Source organism: Meleagris gallopavo, chromosome 2, assembly GCF_905368555.1.
Source record: "Meleagris gallopavo chromosome 2, MGAL_WU_HG_1.1, whole genome shotgun sequence".
In the NCBI taxonomy this organism is placed as follows: domain Eukaryota; kingdom Metazoa; phylum Chordata; class Aves; order Galliformes; family Phasianidae; genus Meleagris; species Meleagris gallopavo.
In genome coordinates, this window is record NC_139405.1 from 47,865,992 (window position 1) to 47,882,127 (window position 16,136).

The window sequence follows — 16,136 nt, forward strand, 5'->3', positions numbered from 1 at the left end:
GTCTATGACTCTATATGCAAAAATATAATAAAATACCTTTCTCCATCTCACTGAATTTCATCACAGTGAAAAGGAGGAAGGTGGCTTCCTAGGCACCCTAACTTTTTATGCGTATTAGCTAATTTGCTAATGATTGTTGTGTCATGTATGCAATGCTCTGAGTTTCATTAGTGCTTGATTTTGCACTGGGACAGTTTGTAGCTGTCACCGCAAGTTCTGGGCTTGAACACTAATAAGTTGTGACAGAGGCTCGTTGTCTTTGCGTGTGGACACAGGGCATATGTAAACTGCCACAAAAACCAGCTGTGACAGCAGAATTAGTTCAGGCATGAAAGACCTAGCTAAATTGTTTCGCTGTATTGTATTAAGACCAAATTTAGTTGATTGATGTCTAAAAGAAGAGCAGCTTAAAGTAATAGTTTGCAGCATCCTAGGAAGTAAATGGGGGTTGTAGTCCCTGAGGAAAACATTCGTTAGAAGTTTACTTGACTAATTTTTTCAAAACAGTTAATACTGAAATCCAGTAAGGAACACTGAAATTAATTACACTGAGGTTTAGTAACACTTTGTTTCATCATGGTCATTGTGAATCGCTGCTCCACTGGAAGAATGAATGGTGCAGTTTGATGTATGAGGGAGGGGGCGAAGGGAACTGCTTCAGCTGCCTCATTCTAATGAATAGCCAAATAAATAAATAAATAAATAAATAAATAAATAAATAAATAAATAAATCCATTCAACAATGAGAAATAAAAGCCTCAGCCTGCATCAACCCTCTCTCCTCATACTCTGCATTGGGCTCTGGATATTCAGAGTTACCACTACTGGGAGGGTACCCAAGGGGCACAGCTATTGTGGGGCAATGGGTCACAGTTTGTCTTGAAGATGCTTCATTTGGAAGGCAGGGTCTTGTTTACCACCAGATGATTGTTTTTTATTAGTTTAGGGCTCAGAAAAGAAATCACTGATTTTAGGATTTCCTTGCAGTTCTGCAGTGCTTTCTTACTCTTTATGACTCCAACTTGCTGCAGAAATTGTGCAGAAATTTCAAATAGAAGCTGATAGGCAGACATAAACTTCAAGCACATGGTAATATTTCTGGAGACTTGTTCTCACATAGGATTAAATGATGATAATTGAGAAAGAATTTTATGCTGAGGAAGAAAGAAAGGAAACTCAAATTCTTCACCTGAGAAGCTTGTCAGCTAAGTGGAGTATTTCTCAGTGATAGGCAAGTGCACAAACCCACCTAAATCTAGTTACAACTTGTTTTAGTAATGACTTCCTGCTTGCATAGAGTCATAATTAACTTGAAAAAAAAAATTACAAAAAATCCTAAAACTTTTGTGGCATCTCATTTTCATGCTTAGACTGTGCTCACACGTGAAAGTATTTATAGTAGTTTGAAAATCGCAGTGAATGTGTCCACAAAACTAGATTTTACAGATGTGTGCTTCAGCACACATAAAACTAGGTACATGCAATTCAGTTCAAGAGAGCATGTGTGTTGTTATTTTCTAAAAGATGCAGAGATTGTCAATGATACATAGTCTGGATTTCAGGTGACATCATAGGGACCATGGAGACTCTGTTACTAGGCCACTTACTTTTTCTCTGTGTAGATTTTCTTGTTTCTTTGGTTGCTTTGGTTTTTTTTCCTCCCTTTTCTCTAAAATTTAAGGAAAATTATCCAGAAAGAAAAAGTGAAATCCAATAACTAGGTCTATGTTAGCTTTAAGAATATTACAGTGAAAGTGGGGAACTCGCTGATCAGGAAGAATGTGTTGCTGTGGTGTCATTGTCTGTGCCTTGCACGTGTGCTAACTGCTGATGTGGCAAAATCTGAATATATGAAAACCTTTCCTCTCCATGCAGAGTGAAGATTTCCATATATATACACAGTACTGCACCAACTATCCAAGGTAGGAGTTCTGGATTCCTTTTCTTCATTTGTCTCTTGGCCAATTAATGTAATGCAGATTATAGTCTACTAAATATATATCTGTCTAAATGTTGTGCCCCCCTTCCATCCTCGTGCAAATTGGAGGGAAGAACAAAGATGTTAGTTTTTTAAACTTGGAAAAACAAAAAAATGAAAGATGCTCACCTATAGTTTTACTCCAATAGATTTTGTCATTCGTTGCTATTACTCCTTAAAAAATGATGGTCTTCTTCTGCAGTGTCCCAGATATTTAATTCCCCATGCTAGAAGAGTGGCTGAATGTCAGAAGGAAAACACTACTGAATATATAAGATAACTTAAAAAAAGAAACAGTGTTTGGATTAGGAACCTGCTGTCCCTTTTTGCAAAGAAAGAAAGAAATAATTCTCAACTTTACTTAGAGTCTTACAAATAGGTATCATGTTTTCAGGTCAGTGGCTGTATTGACAGAATGCATGAGGAACAAGACATTGGCCAAGTTCTTCAGAGAACGGCAAGAAGCACTGCAGCATTCCTTGCCCCTGGGCTCCTATCTCTTGAAGCCTGTCCAGCGAATCCTGAAGTATCACCTACTCTTGCACGTAAGCACCCATTTGAAAAGTATCCCATTTAGGGCTGCTGCACTGCAGTGGTTCCTGCCTCTGATACAAGACTTGATGATTAGAACAGTTCTGGGGTTTTTTAGACACTTTATTTTGGGAGTGTTTGATTTTTACACATGGCAACTCTTTCTGTCTTCATCACTTCATAACATATGCATATGTTTTAGCTGGGGAATGTATGGTAATTATTTTAGACATGTTGAATCAGTATGTGCATCCAAATAGTTACTTTTTTTTTTTTTAATTGTCTGTCATTCTGAAGTTGCATGGAAGATTTTTTTTAATGAATAAACAATTTTGTACAAAAAAATATTGTTCCAATATTTTTCCCACATATTTCACTGCTGGGGGTGGTTGAAAGAAGGTATAAGCACATATAAACATCCCTGACTGGTAAGTTTCTTGTGGAGAGAAATGACTGAGGAAGTAGGAACTCCTTCCATATTCAGTGAATTGAATTAAGCAAGTTTCGGAAATTCCTGCTTTATTGTTAACATTTTCCACATATGTTTCCTATTACAGAGTCATGTTCTAGTGAAGTGTAAAGACATTGATCCTTATTTAAAATGTCTGGTGCTTTTCTTCTCTCCAAGTGTAAAGTAATGCGAAGTGTAATTCCATCAGTATTTTGTAAACATGTAGATACATCCTATATTTAAAAAAAAGCCATTAAGTGCTGTCTGAAAAGGTCTCTTCCTATAAGTGTGCTGTGCTGTCTTTCTGTGCCTCTGTTTGCATCAGCTGCTGGACTGTCCGTAAAAGCTTTGCACTCTTAGCCATCTTGCGTTAATCAAATTGATAACTGCATGCAATAGAAACAAAGGCAGAAACATTGCATTCAGATAATCACAGTCTGAAGACAAAATATTACAGATAAAACATAGTATTGCATCAATCTGGAAAAAATAATTTAGAAATTATTTTTTCTTGTTGTAGGAGATAGAAAATCACCTTGACAAGGACACTGAGGGCTATGATGTGGTGCTGGATGCCATAGATACAATGCAAAGAGTGGCATGGCACATAAATGACATGAAGAGGAAACATGAACATGCCATCAGGCTTCAGGTGAGTTCCCAGAGATATTTATTGGTGTTTCTGTAAGCTGTTTTTGTCAAGTTATATGCCGTCAGCATTTTTTAGTTTAATCTTTTTCTTTTATCTTTGTCAGTCAAAATTTGAAGTCCCATTGAGTATGCCTGTGGCTGTTTGATCTTAGAAACCATGGTCAAAGCTGCTGCAGGAAAATCTCAGAAATCTCTTCTCTGCAAGCAGCATCCTGTACAGCATTTATTTTGCAGTAATATGGAACTTGAGATAACTTTTCTTTCTTCCTTTCCTCAATTGTACAGCACTGCTGTACAACCCTAGGGCATGTCTTTGTTCAGAAATCCTGTGGTTTCCGATTTCTCCTTTTTGTGCTGATTAATTTTGTTTTGAGACATTTCTTGTGCTTTCGTCTTCAAGTACTTCCCTCTTGGGCTTCTGAAGACTTTTTTTTGTGTGTGTGAAAAATATAAACCTAGAAACACGATAGCTAGGAAAAGGTTAACTTCACTTTGAGTGACAGATTTTTGAGGAGAAAGCAAAAGCTACACTGAATAATTTTTTGTCAAGAGTAAGCTACCTCATAGAATTCTTCCAGATCCATTATTCTGTTTCAAACAGTTTCAAACATCCAAGTGAATTGCCATTTTACATTACACTTTTGTAAACAGTATTTATATTGCTTGAATTTTTTTTAAGTTAATAAAAGATTTTAATAGGTTTATGCCATTCCAGAAATCTGTCTCATGTAATTCTTTTATTCCTTTATGTCTTTTAACATAAACTGTGCCTATTGGCCCTCATTTTTTTGTTTATACATAGGGGGAGTGGGGTTACATTTGATAATGTCTTGCCTGCAGCAGTGTAACCTTTGCCACACATTGCTGGAAATGCATGCTAATGACTTCTACAAACAGTTTGCTATAAATCTGACTAAAGATAACCAGTAATATTTGGCAATAAAGAGGGCTAAATGCTCTTGGAAAAGTGCATATTATAAATTTATTAAGCGGAGCTGGCAAATGTATGAGCTTGTGGAAAACGTTTGTGTTACCCTTTCTAAAAGTAAAATCTGTTTCTGCAGCCACAGGGGGGATAGGTCTTCTGTGAGCTCTCACACTGCCATTGTCTGCAGTTCTGAAAGTACTGCAATAGTGATTCCAGCGCCGAGTCTCCCTGGACACTGGTGAAACTGATTGCTGTGCTACACTCCAACTTATTTACAAGTTCCTTAAGGGACCTTAAAAATGCAACATTTTGTTATGTTTTCGTTTGATTTTGTTTTTTTTAAAGAGTTTTGCATGTAGTCCAAAATGTGCTGCTCTGTGCATTTAGGTTTTCTTCCTGTGTATGCCCTAGGCTGCATTTGGGCTCAAATATACCAGAAAGATTTGTATCTGATGGCTGTAGAAATGTCTTAGAGTCCAGCCCAGAATGAGGAAATCTGTCTGCTTTGCTAATGCTACCCAGGTTAAAGTCCAATGGAAGTTTTAAAAGATTTCCCTACTACAGGTTTAGTCTGCTCTTACTTTGCTGTACTGTGCTGAAATTTTGTATCTGTGCCTCTGACAGAAAAAATGAGCAACTTTAGGAAACAAGAATAGACCTAGCCAAGTAACACAAATTTTTTAAGATGTTCTTAGATGTTTCCCTGTCTCAAATGATAAATAGAATCATAGAATCTCTCAGGTTGGAAAAGACCTTAAAGATCATCAAGTCCAACCACGACCTAACCATACTACCCTAACAACCTTCTGCTAAATCGTGTCCCTGAGCACCACATCCAAACGGTTTTTAAACACATCCAGGAGTGGTGATTCAACCACCTCCCTGGGAAGCCTATTCCAGTGCTTAACAACCCTTTCCGTAAGGAAATTTTTCCTGATATCTAACCTAAACTTACACTGGCACAACTTAAGGCAATAAGGAGAGAAATATCTATGTTACGTCTACAGATCATTACAAATGCAAATGAATCTTGCCATCTTTAAACAATCAGTTGACCAAATCACTTCTGGACTTTTGGTTGTCCGAGAAACATCTCCACAACAATTCCCAGGGGCATCTGCTCTTGTGAGCCTATCAGACACAGAGATACAGGCAGCCCTGGAAAACTCCAGGCTCTTCACTGTGTTCCCACATAATCAGGATTCAGGAGGGCACGCTTTAGTCTGTGCTTAGCATCAGGTGTGCAAGCACCTGGCTGTGATTTGCACCTAACCCAATAACCTCAGCACCAGCTGACTCTGTGCTGTTGAGTGTTATATAGGAGAGCAGGAATGGCCTCAGCAGATTGATCTTTGAATCTATTTATGTAAAAGCACTGATATGCATGTCGATTGTTCTCCTTTGATCTGTTGCAGGAGATACAGAGTTTGCTCACCAACTGGAAAGGGCCAGATCTCACTAGTTACGGAGAGCTGGTTCTAGAGGGAACGTTTCGCATTCAGCGAGCCAAAAATGAGCGCACGCTGTTCCTCTTTGACAAGCTGCTGCTAATCACGAAAAAGAGAGATGAGATGTTTGCATACAAAGCTCACATACTGGTATGTCAGAGAGCAGATTATCGTGTGCTGTCTCTCAGCCTCTGAAACTTGTATGATTGGCAGTGCTGCATCTCTCTGTTACAGTGTGGGAATCTTATGCTGGTTGAAGTAATACCGAAGGAACCACTCAGCTTCAGTGTCTTCCACTATAAAAATCCCAAGATGCAACATACTGTCCAGGTATGAGAGAAAACTCCTTGCCCACTGCATAGCCCGATTGATACCCATATGCTATGCCTGACCCTGCATAGTGCAGGAATGCTCTTTCTTGTGGTGCTGATTTTTTTTAATTTTATTTTGATCAGGCAAAATCACAGCAAGACAAACGGCTTTGGATTCTTCACTTGAAAAGGTTAATTCTAGAAAATCATCCTGCTAAAATTCCCGCCAAGGTAAAAATAATAAGTAGATATATAAAACTCAACTCCTTGAATGTGCATATGTAGCACATGGCAGTTTTGTTAGCTGCAAGATGAGTTGCAATTTGGAGAAAATTTAAACTCTCGAATATTGATATGTTCTTTTCTTATATCTTTGAAAGTCCCTAAAAATTAATGGAAAGATTCCACTAAAAGCATTTAACTGGGGTTGGTACGTGAGTAGAAGAATTCAACCCAGTTAGCAGCATTACTGTCCACATCAGGATTTGCCCACTAAGACATGAGTAACAGCAGTGCAGTGTCAAAAAGCTCTATTGGAAAAGCATACCTTGGCTTGAAACTGCCTGTTCGCATGACACTGAGGTGTGCTAATTGCAGCATGTGTAGACATTGCCAAGCTAGTTTGAATCTGTCCTGGTTAGATAGCGTAGCAGCGAAGGCATTTACAGCATGTGCTTCGCTTTGCAAATGCACACACCCAACTGAGCCCTGCATCTTTAGCTGGGACACCTAGGCCTTTTTTTTGTGAGCCAGGAAGTGTTATGACAGAGAAAACAATGCACAGTTCTGCATTTTCTCATAGTTGTCTGATACCTACAGGTATAGTCTTCATAGCTGTAATGCCTGCAAGTAGGGAAATCTGGTCCTTTTATTTATCAAATCCTGTCTTAGACCTCTGGGTGATGTTTCCCAGTGTAACTTATTGCATCTTCACACTATTCAGAGTTAACTCCATCCGTGACTCACGGTAATGACTCCAGTTAGAAGCAAGATTTTATTTCTGATATTTTTTTTGACCAAATTTCTCTTTACTATTTTCACTCATTTTTATGCTGTAATGACTAAGTGTTACCTGTGACCGGAATACACAGAGGTGTATTAAGTAACATTTTCAACAATTAAACAAAAGGAGAGTTAATGAGGAAGAAGTCATAGCAATTGCATTTTGTATTTCTTCTTATATATTGTTCGACAGATGTCACTGAAGATATAATGATTACGTTGGTATTCATGTTTGCAGTGTAAATATTTTTTGCTATCTATATGATTGCAAAAAGAAATGCTTCAGCATGACTTCATATATCTTATATAACTTTTGTGTATTTTTTTCTCCATGGATTTTTTTATCAATGGAAAAAAATTACCTCATAACGCCATTTTCAGCTCTGAGAAATAATTTCTTTTGAGGAAGAAAAAAAAAACCTGACCCAGTAAATCTCTGAGATCTGCAAATGTTTTGGCAAATTTGTGCTTGCTATTCATGAGACTTCTCTGCCTGGCTTTTGAGGGATTTAATAGTAGTCCACACGTGACACCTGGTGGAAAATCACTGAACTACACTCAGAGAAGATCAAACACGTTAACTCATCGTTACTATATTTCAGTTTATTTTCTTTCTGGCTGATGCACCTGATAAAACCCAACTTATTTTCCTTAAAGAAAAAGGTAGTTTTTGGTGGCTGAAATCTACTTGTATGCATCACCACCTCCTTCAGAAATTCCCCATCTCAATGGGTACCGTGGGTACACGGTCCTCCCTTTCCACTGCCAGAGTGGAGGCAGACTTGCCATGTGCAGCAACAGCAGGTTTTTTTGTGATGCTCTGAAGATAAACTCCAGTAAGCTCCTGCCTTCAAAATTCTTCTCAATGTATGTAAGGTGTGAAGCATAAAAACCAGGAGAAAATGGCAATGCCAGCAGTATTTCTTAGTTCAAAAATTGAACTTAATTGTCTGAAAAAAACAAAACAAAACAAAATAAAAAACCCTGAAATTTGTAACTTTCAACATAATAAATCCTTCAATTTGTAGTTTATCTTTTTCAATTTTCCTTTTTTTATTTGTTTGTGTTTTTCTCTTTCAGGCCAAACAGGCAATTCTAGAAATGGATGCCATACGTAAGTTGATTGTCTTTTGCTTTCATTTTAAAAAATGAACAAAACTGCCTTCAAAACCTCAGCTTTGAATGTTGTTTCCATCTGAAATGAGAGACGGTCATGTTTACATTTCCTGAATTATGACTTTGGTGGGAAAAAAATAAAAAATGTTTGCAGACCCTTTGGGACTCTCTGGGCACTGCATTCTTCATCCAACAAGTTATGTCTCATGATTAAAAAGGAAGAGGCAGATTAGACCTTCTATAAATACTGGTTATTCTGTTTTTCTTATTCCATGCTGACTAAATGCATGGTCTTTCCTGCTTCTGTGGCATAAATTCATTCTGGCTGGAGCCCACTGAATAAAAAATGCAGACCTATGTACATATTGCTGGTATGACTTTCTTATGTTGGCAGACCTGCTGCTGAAGTGCACAGACTTAAATGGGAGTCCAGCAGGGGCACTCAGTATGGGCTGCCTGTGCTGGCTGCCCTGCCATCCGAGTGGTTGGGCTTGTGGCTGTGATGGAAACTAACTGCATCTATGGTGCAGTCACAAGAAAGTTTCATGCTGGGACCCAGCAATCTAGTGCTTTACACATGTTTGACTGAAGAGTTTATCCGCCTGCCAGAGGAGTCAGGGTTCAGGAGAGCACACAATGCTGATGCTGCATGCTCTGAATCCAGCTCCCTCTGCACTGGCCTTTCTGTTGCACCTCTTTGCTGCCTTTCGTGCTTTTGTGTTAGATCTTTTTGTTGCAGCCATTCCTGGCAACAAAGGGAAATGAGAACAATAATCTTACACTGGAAGTGCTTGAATCATGGAGTAAAGAAGCCTTGTTATTTATTTACATAATTGTGAAGAATGGGTCGAGAAGACTCAGACTGAAATTCTAGCAAACAATTGAAGATAATAATAGTGCTATCAGTGTTCTGGGTTAGCAATCTGGAGCAAGGTGCAACTAAGTGGGCAAAACGTTTCTATGGCCAAGTGCCTAAGTTACCTGTAGCTGTGAACCGCGCTTGTTTTGCTTCAGGCTCCCATGTGCCACGGTGTGAATCACACAGGAAAGAAGGCACTGCCCCCAGGGAGCTGCTGAGACCTGTGCAGTTAACACACCTTTGCCTCTGCTTATTCCACAGATCACCCAGGATTCCATTATAGCCCTGAGGGAGAAACAAAATCGTCGTACCAGCCTAAAGAAGGCACTACTCAACAGAGAGTGAGAAGGAAATCAGGTGAATAATCTCATTTTAATAAATGAAGATCATAAGGAAAAGCAAGATGGATCGTTTAGGGTTGGTTGAGTCTGTGCACATAACTCTGGTCTTTAGCTTACACTCCACTGAGATTCTGCAGAGCTCAGTTCCTCTGATACTCAAGAGAAATATCTTGTTAACCTTTGTTGTTTGTGCAATTTAATTCTTGTATCCATCATTTGCATTTCATTTCATGAGTATACATTCCTAAAGGTGGATGCATTAACAACAGCTGGTATTTTCTAATGGACAGAAGAATGCATGAACAGGAAAGTCAGTCACATTATTTAAATCTGACCTTTCTTGTCCTCCCCTTCCCAAGTAATTATTGTCTCAGAGGTGATTCTATCTTATGATAGGCTTGTTACTTCAATATTTAACTACTACCTACTTACCATAATGTCTGCCATAACCATCTCTTAAATCTCTATTAAACATTAGTTCACTTCTGTTTTTCTCTCTACTGGTTCATAGATCCATAATTATTGTTAGTTTAGTGTTGAAGACATTACAAATGTCTGTGTAGTTGAGTGACTGCATATTGCAGTCCCTGTGCTCAACTATTTAAAGACATATCTTACTAAGATAAGATATATAATATAGTATTGTGTACTGGGAATGACTTTAACAGGATTCATGAGAGACTGATGTAGTGATTTCTTGTATAGTGGCACTGGTGTCTAAAAAAACCAAACCTTTTTAGGCATCTTCCTCAGTTTCTGAGGTGAAACAAATGGATGCTCTTTTGCCTATAAAAGGAATATTTCAAAATGCTGATTGGATGGATGGACTAACATTCAGCTACCTATAATTTAAAAACATTGCCATATAGATATTTCTCAGTACCTCATACATACGTATGTTTTGAATACGGAAACCTCCAGCAAATCAAAGCTAGAGCATAGATGAGAACCAAGTCTTATGAAACCAGGAATCCTAACCTGGGTTTAAAATTTCTGTGTGTCTTGCCGTATAGAGAACAGCTGATAGCTGGCATTAGGAACATGTAAGTACTTCGGTAACAGCTGTGGGTATGACATTTCAAGAAATTCTATTTTTCTAAGAACGTGAGTTAGCTGAGTGATTAAGAACAGAAGATCTGGCTTTCCTGCCAGGAGCTTAAATTTTGATGTCTGTGCTATGAAAAGATAACTATAGCTTACTTTGTGATGCAGGAGTGCTTAAACACATTATCTTTTTCAGAACCCTCATCCAGAGTCCATAAGGTTTTGAAGTCAAATGGTAAGCTGCTTCCTCTACTGCTTACTTACCCAGTGTTTCCAATTTTGTAGAACAAGTAAAAATGTATCCTCTTCTCCTGTAACTTACCCTAAATACACATTTGAGAAGTAAAGAAAACAAAATCTCAAGTTTAAATCTAATATTTCATTCTTCATGCTGGGGTTTTGGTCCTGTAAGTGTCTTAGCAACTGGTAATTGAACACCAGGAGCCAGCCACTGTGAATAGCTGCCTGTATTACATCATTCCGTCAAATCAGGACCTCAGGTGGAGATGTCATAAAACTACTGTTTTCTCTTGTTTTATCAGAGACCTTCAAGTGAATATTGCTGTTTCATTTGATCCTCTATTGGGAATTCATAATTGGGATATGAGTGTAGCATTAAGCCAGTGGCATAGTCAATAGCTGTTTGATTATTCATTTCTGATGAAGTATATGTTTCTATTTTTCAGATATAAGCCCAGATATGCAGAAGGTAGGGCATTTCATGTACTTCTTGCTTTGCACATTCAAATAGCACATAACTAAGAAGAATATATTTTCTGTAGAATCCACATCTCCTTGGCTGTGTTGTTTTAAAGAAAGAAACAAAAACATAAATGTTGTTTAGTGTCTCCAGTAGCATTATTGAAATTAAAGAAACACAGCTAGCTACTTCAGGAATATCTAGCAAGCAAAAATTAACTGTTCCACGCATTCTTGAACTTTATAGCACAGTACAAACAACTATTAATGTCCTAGGGGTTCTTATAAATACCACTATAATCACAGAAGTGCTGTGTATAAAGATAGTGTGTATTCTTTGGAGAATATTTTTAAATGAAATCTGTATCTCTGTATTTTTAAATGGAAAAGAAAAAAAAAAAAGAGCTTATTCTTTTACGATTCGTATGCTATCTATAAATCATAATATGTGACCAGAGTCAATATAGCTTAAGCACGATGTAAATAAGCATTTCTCATTTACACATTTTTTGTAAGAATTTGTTACAAAGAAGATCCAGTGCAGTTTGAAAATCTCTTGTTGAATTCCAGGTCCTGATCTTATTTGGGATGTGAATTAAGAAGGAGAGTTTGTGGAAAATTTGTTAACAGGGTGCATTAGATGTGACTTAATTGGGATGCCATAAAACTGAAGTCCATAATTATACACATTTATCAATTTTTTTTCAGTTCCAAATATTATATGGAAAAATTCTGATTGCTTTAATTCTTTGCTTATACATCTCATTTCAGCACAGCAAACTGAATGTAGCTTAATCACTGTCTAGAAAACTGATGCAAAGCCATCTGAAATATATAGTTTATGTAACTTTTAATCAATGCTTTTATTTCTTAAGCGGGTCTGTATTGAAGGAGCCCTGTTATCTCAAGCCACCAAATTAGGATCAAATGAATCCCTGCTGAATTCTAGGAAAAAGGGTTCATTGGAATCCAGTGGGCTAGAGAGCCAATTTCAAGGGTCCACTGAGCCAGCCTACAACAGCGATCAGGATGAAAATCTCCAAACATCTACTGCAGAACAGGTTGATGCTGACGATGAAGAAGAATCTGAACAGGTAGGAAAAAGAATAGAATAATTTTTTTTCTCTCCTGGAATGTATGGAAAGTGGATTAAAAGTACCTGTAAAACTGCAAGGAGGCACAAACATCTTAGAAGTATTTGCAACTTCTTCTCCTTATAAATATTTTAATTTTTATTTTTATAAATATTTTATTTCCTTTCTCCTAATCCAGTTTTTGTGTATTCTTCTACATCTGCGTTCTTGCACATTCTGCTTTCATCTCCTTTTGGCAAGCTGTATGGATTGACTTAATTTAATTGATTATTATAAAGAAAGTTTTCTAGGCTCTGAATCATTCCTGTGTGCTTTGAATACTCTTGAGCATTTCATTATTGAGCTGTGGGTACTTGACCTGACTCTGCTATTCTAGCTCCTTAGTAACCTTTGAATATGGCTGCAGTGTGGATTTTAATGCTCCTAACTTGTTCTGTTCTTTTAAATCACAGGGAATGCAACAAAATTCACTACAGAAATCAAAAGGAGGAAGGAAAAGACTTAATAGTCAAGCTGCTGAAAATGTTGAAAAAAGGAGAAGTGTGAATCTCAACAAGTGTGAAATGCAGGTATATAAACTTTTTACTTTGGTTTTGCTGTGCATCATAGGTACGTTAAATAAATGTATGGATTCCTTTAGGGAGACAGAGAAGTTGTTTCATGCTTTTCATGTGCATGAACCTCAAAGAGTATTCTTTGGGGGGCAGGAAAACAAAACAAAGCAATCAGCCTTAACTTAATCCAAAAGAAGGAATCTTCTCTCTCTCTGCATATGGCCTTGTTGAAAATGTTGAAAATTTACTCCAAAAAGAAAATGAAAAATTTTCAATGACGTGCTAGAGGGCACAACATACCTTTCTGCTAGGATTATATGCAATGGGAAAGGGAGGAGAACAAAACTTTTGGCACAAGACCAGAGTAAGATTAGTTAAATCTAATTGTGGAACTGCAGAGTTAGCATAAAAGGTTTAATCCAACCCTGCCAAATAAATTTGCCTTTAATTACTCATGCTTTAGCATGATCCCAGTGTCTTTTATTTGAAGTAAGATGATATTAAATGCCAAGAGTGAACTCTGAGCCAGGGAAAGGATTAAGGGACAAAGTAATCTGACACTGACACCATGGTTCCCCTGCTCTCTAGTGAGCAGCCTGCTTATTCTACCCATCTCCACCTGACTCCGTGCTGCAGGACACCCTGATAATGAGAAAGTTCTGTGAACAGAGGGAATCTTTGTATTATTGCAGGGGACAGACTAACATTACCTGCATATTTCAAATCTTCACAGAGCTCCAAGGACCCTTCAGATGAAGAGTCAAGCCAGCTGAATACTGATCTCCGATTTTCCTGTTCAGCTAGACAGTCACAGTCACCCAGACAATTCAACACACCCCAGAACAGCTCACTGATCATGAATATGCTGGGGGGAACCACCTCTGTTAGAAACATCTGGACAGACCACCAAATCAGGCAGGCATTGTTTCCCAGCCGGCGTCCACCTTATGAGAATGAAGATGATGATGATGATTATCAGATGTTTATGCCATCGATGTCTACATCCAACACAGGTTCAGCTGTTAGTGGAGAAAGGAGGGGTCACTCTGATCGGCCGTGCAGCTGGCACCTGGGGGTAGTGCATCAGAATGAAACTCCTAGCTCCAATCGTCATAAAATCGTTCGAAGGGCCAGTAGTGCTGGTGAGAGCAACACATGTCCAACCATCACCAGATGTAAGATCAGTGAGCGCAGTTCTCGAAGGGATGTGAAAAGAACAGAGGTGAACAGTATGAATGCATATCCTGAATCTTCAGAGGAGCTGACCACTGATGATATTGAACATGTTTATGACAATATAAGCTACGAAGACTTGAAGCTGATGGGTCTGACAAGAAGGGAGGAAACACATCCTGGTCCCCAGAGATCTGCTAGAGACTCCCTTTATGAGGAGGAAAACAAAAGCAGGTTAAATTCAGCCTCCAAAAAGAGGACAGCAAATCAAAGCAGAGCCTCCCTTCACGCTAGCAGGGATGAGATCTTACTTGGTAGAGAAGCACCTGCTTCAAGTTTGGATGAGCTCAGGATTGTTGAAGATAACATCTATGACACCATTGTGCTTCCAGAAACACCACTATTGAAATTTAAACATGATCCCTTAAAATGCTCTATAAAGCGGAGTTTTCTGGGCCTGGAAAAAGATGTGTCATGTTCTGACAATCTACAGCAGTTTGTTTCTGAAGAGAGTCTCCAGTTCAGTGAAGATGAGAGTCCTTACCATCGTCTTCCCATTGACAATGACTATCTGAGCTTAGTAGATAGCTCTTCCAATTCTGACTCGTTGTCCCATAAGTCTGCAGCAGATAAACTCTCAGAGGAAGTAGATGAGATCTGGAATGACCTGGAAAACTACATCAAGAAGAATCAGGAAAAGACAAGAGATCGGCATCTTGCAGCCTTTCCTGTTTGTAAAGATGATATACAGGAAAGGCTGCATGCTGGTAGTACACCTGAACTGAGTAAAGACGTAGAGTACTCATTGTCTACTCTCTCTCTTCCAGAAACTCCTATTTTCCCTAAAACTGTGAAACCCAGGGCTGCCACCATAAGTGAGGCTAGTCTCAGGCTTGAAGACACCATGGCATGCAAGGAAAGCTCTTTAGCAAGTCTGAACAGATCTTCCTTCTCGGGTGAGGTGCCATTTGTGGATAGCCCATACGAATCTGCCAATAGTATTCTGTCCAGTGCACATACAGAGTGCATGGAAAATGACCTGGCTATTGTGGATAAAACAAAGAACAGAGTTTTTATGATGGCAAGGCAATACAGTCAGAAAATTAAGAAAGCTAACCAGCTTTTGAAGGTTAAAACTCCTGAGCAGGAACAGCCAGCTAGCAGACAACAGAAACTGAAGCACAAAGATCTTGCTGCTATTCTGGAGGAGAAGAAACAAGGTGGTCCTGCTATCGGTATGTTAAAAATATTTCTGTACAGATTTACTTCTTTATATACTTACAGTGAAATTCATGTACTGAATTGGAGGATAGAATCTTCCTTATCTTACTAGCTGAATATTAGTACTGCGTCTTTGGTGTCACGGTTTTATGACACTGAAAGAAATTTCCTGTGACTGCTTCCGATGTGAATAGTCCTTTATATCTCAATAAATTCTTGCTGTTACTTGATAAAATTTGGAAGAAATAGTGGGGTATTGGCAGGAGGGATAGGCTCAGCTTAGGCTGGAATTAGAAATCATGTCTGAAGCATCATTGAAGTCATTACAAAAAACAACAACAACAACAAAAAACACCAAAAAAAACCCCAAACAAACAAACAAAAAAAACCCCAAGCCTGCAATTATTTCCTTTAATAGATTGATCTTCGTATTTTGAATAAAAAGGTGCAGAGATTTGCCTTCATAAACCATGTAGATTTGCTCAGGTAACATCCACATCACACTTACAAGCATAAGGAATGGGGTCAGATAAGAAGGTTGGTCTTATTTTCTGTAATGAATGTGCGATGTAATGGATATGCTGCAAGAATTTGGGGATTTTTTTTGTCCATATTCAGTTGAAACAAATTGGAGAAGTGAAGCCAGTGGACTCCACACGCTAGTGTCATTATTGCCTTTATAAAAGTTTCTATCCCATTTACCAGGCCATTTTCTGAAAGTTTTTTTCCATTTTG

General features: G+C 38.3%; 1 protein-coding gene across 11 annotated transcripts in view; it reads left to right on the forward strand.

Moving 5' to 3' along the window:
* Positions 1-16,136, forward strand: part of PLEKHG1 (pleckstrin homology and RhoGEF domain containing G1) — a 125,465-nt gene that overhangs the window by 105,251 nt on the left and 4,078 nt on the right. For all 11 annotated transcript variants that reach the window (XM_085217026.1, XM_085217031.1, XM_085217027.1 and 8 more), the window contains 13 exons: positions 1,876-1,922; positions 2,373-2,523; positions 3,481-3,612; positions 5,955-6,137; positions 6,222-6,317; positions 6,443-6,529; positions 8,381-8,414; positions 9,537-9,632; positions 10,857-10,895; positions 11,347-11,369; positions 12,235-12,453; positions 12,906-13,022; positions 13,741-15,415. In XM_085217026.1, coding sequence (XP_085073152.1) covers positions 1,876-1,922; positions 2,373-2,523; positions 3,481-3,612; positions 5,955-6,137; positions 6,222-6,317; positions 6,443-6,529; positions 8,381-8,414; positions 9,537-9,632; positions 10,857-10,895; positions 11,347-11,369; positions 12,235-12,453; positions 12,906-13,022; positions 13,741-15,415 — 2,899 coding nt within the window. The remainder of the gene's footprint in view (positions 1-1,875; positions 1,923-2,372; positions 2,524-3,480; positions 3,613-5,954; positions 6,138-6,221; positions 6,318-6,442; positions 6,530-8,380; positions 8,415-9,536; positions 9,633-10,856; positions 10,896-11,346; positions 11,370-12,234; positions 12,454-12,905; positions 13,023-13,740; positions 15,416-16,136) is intronic.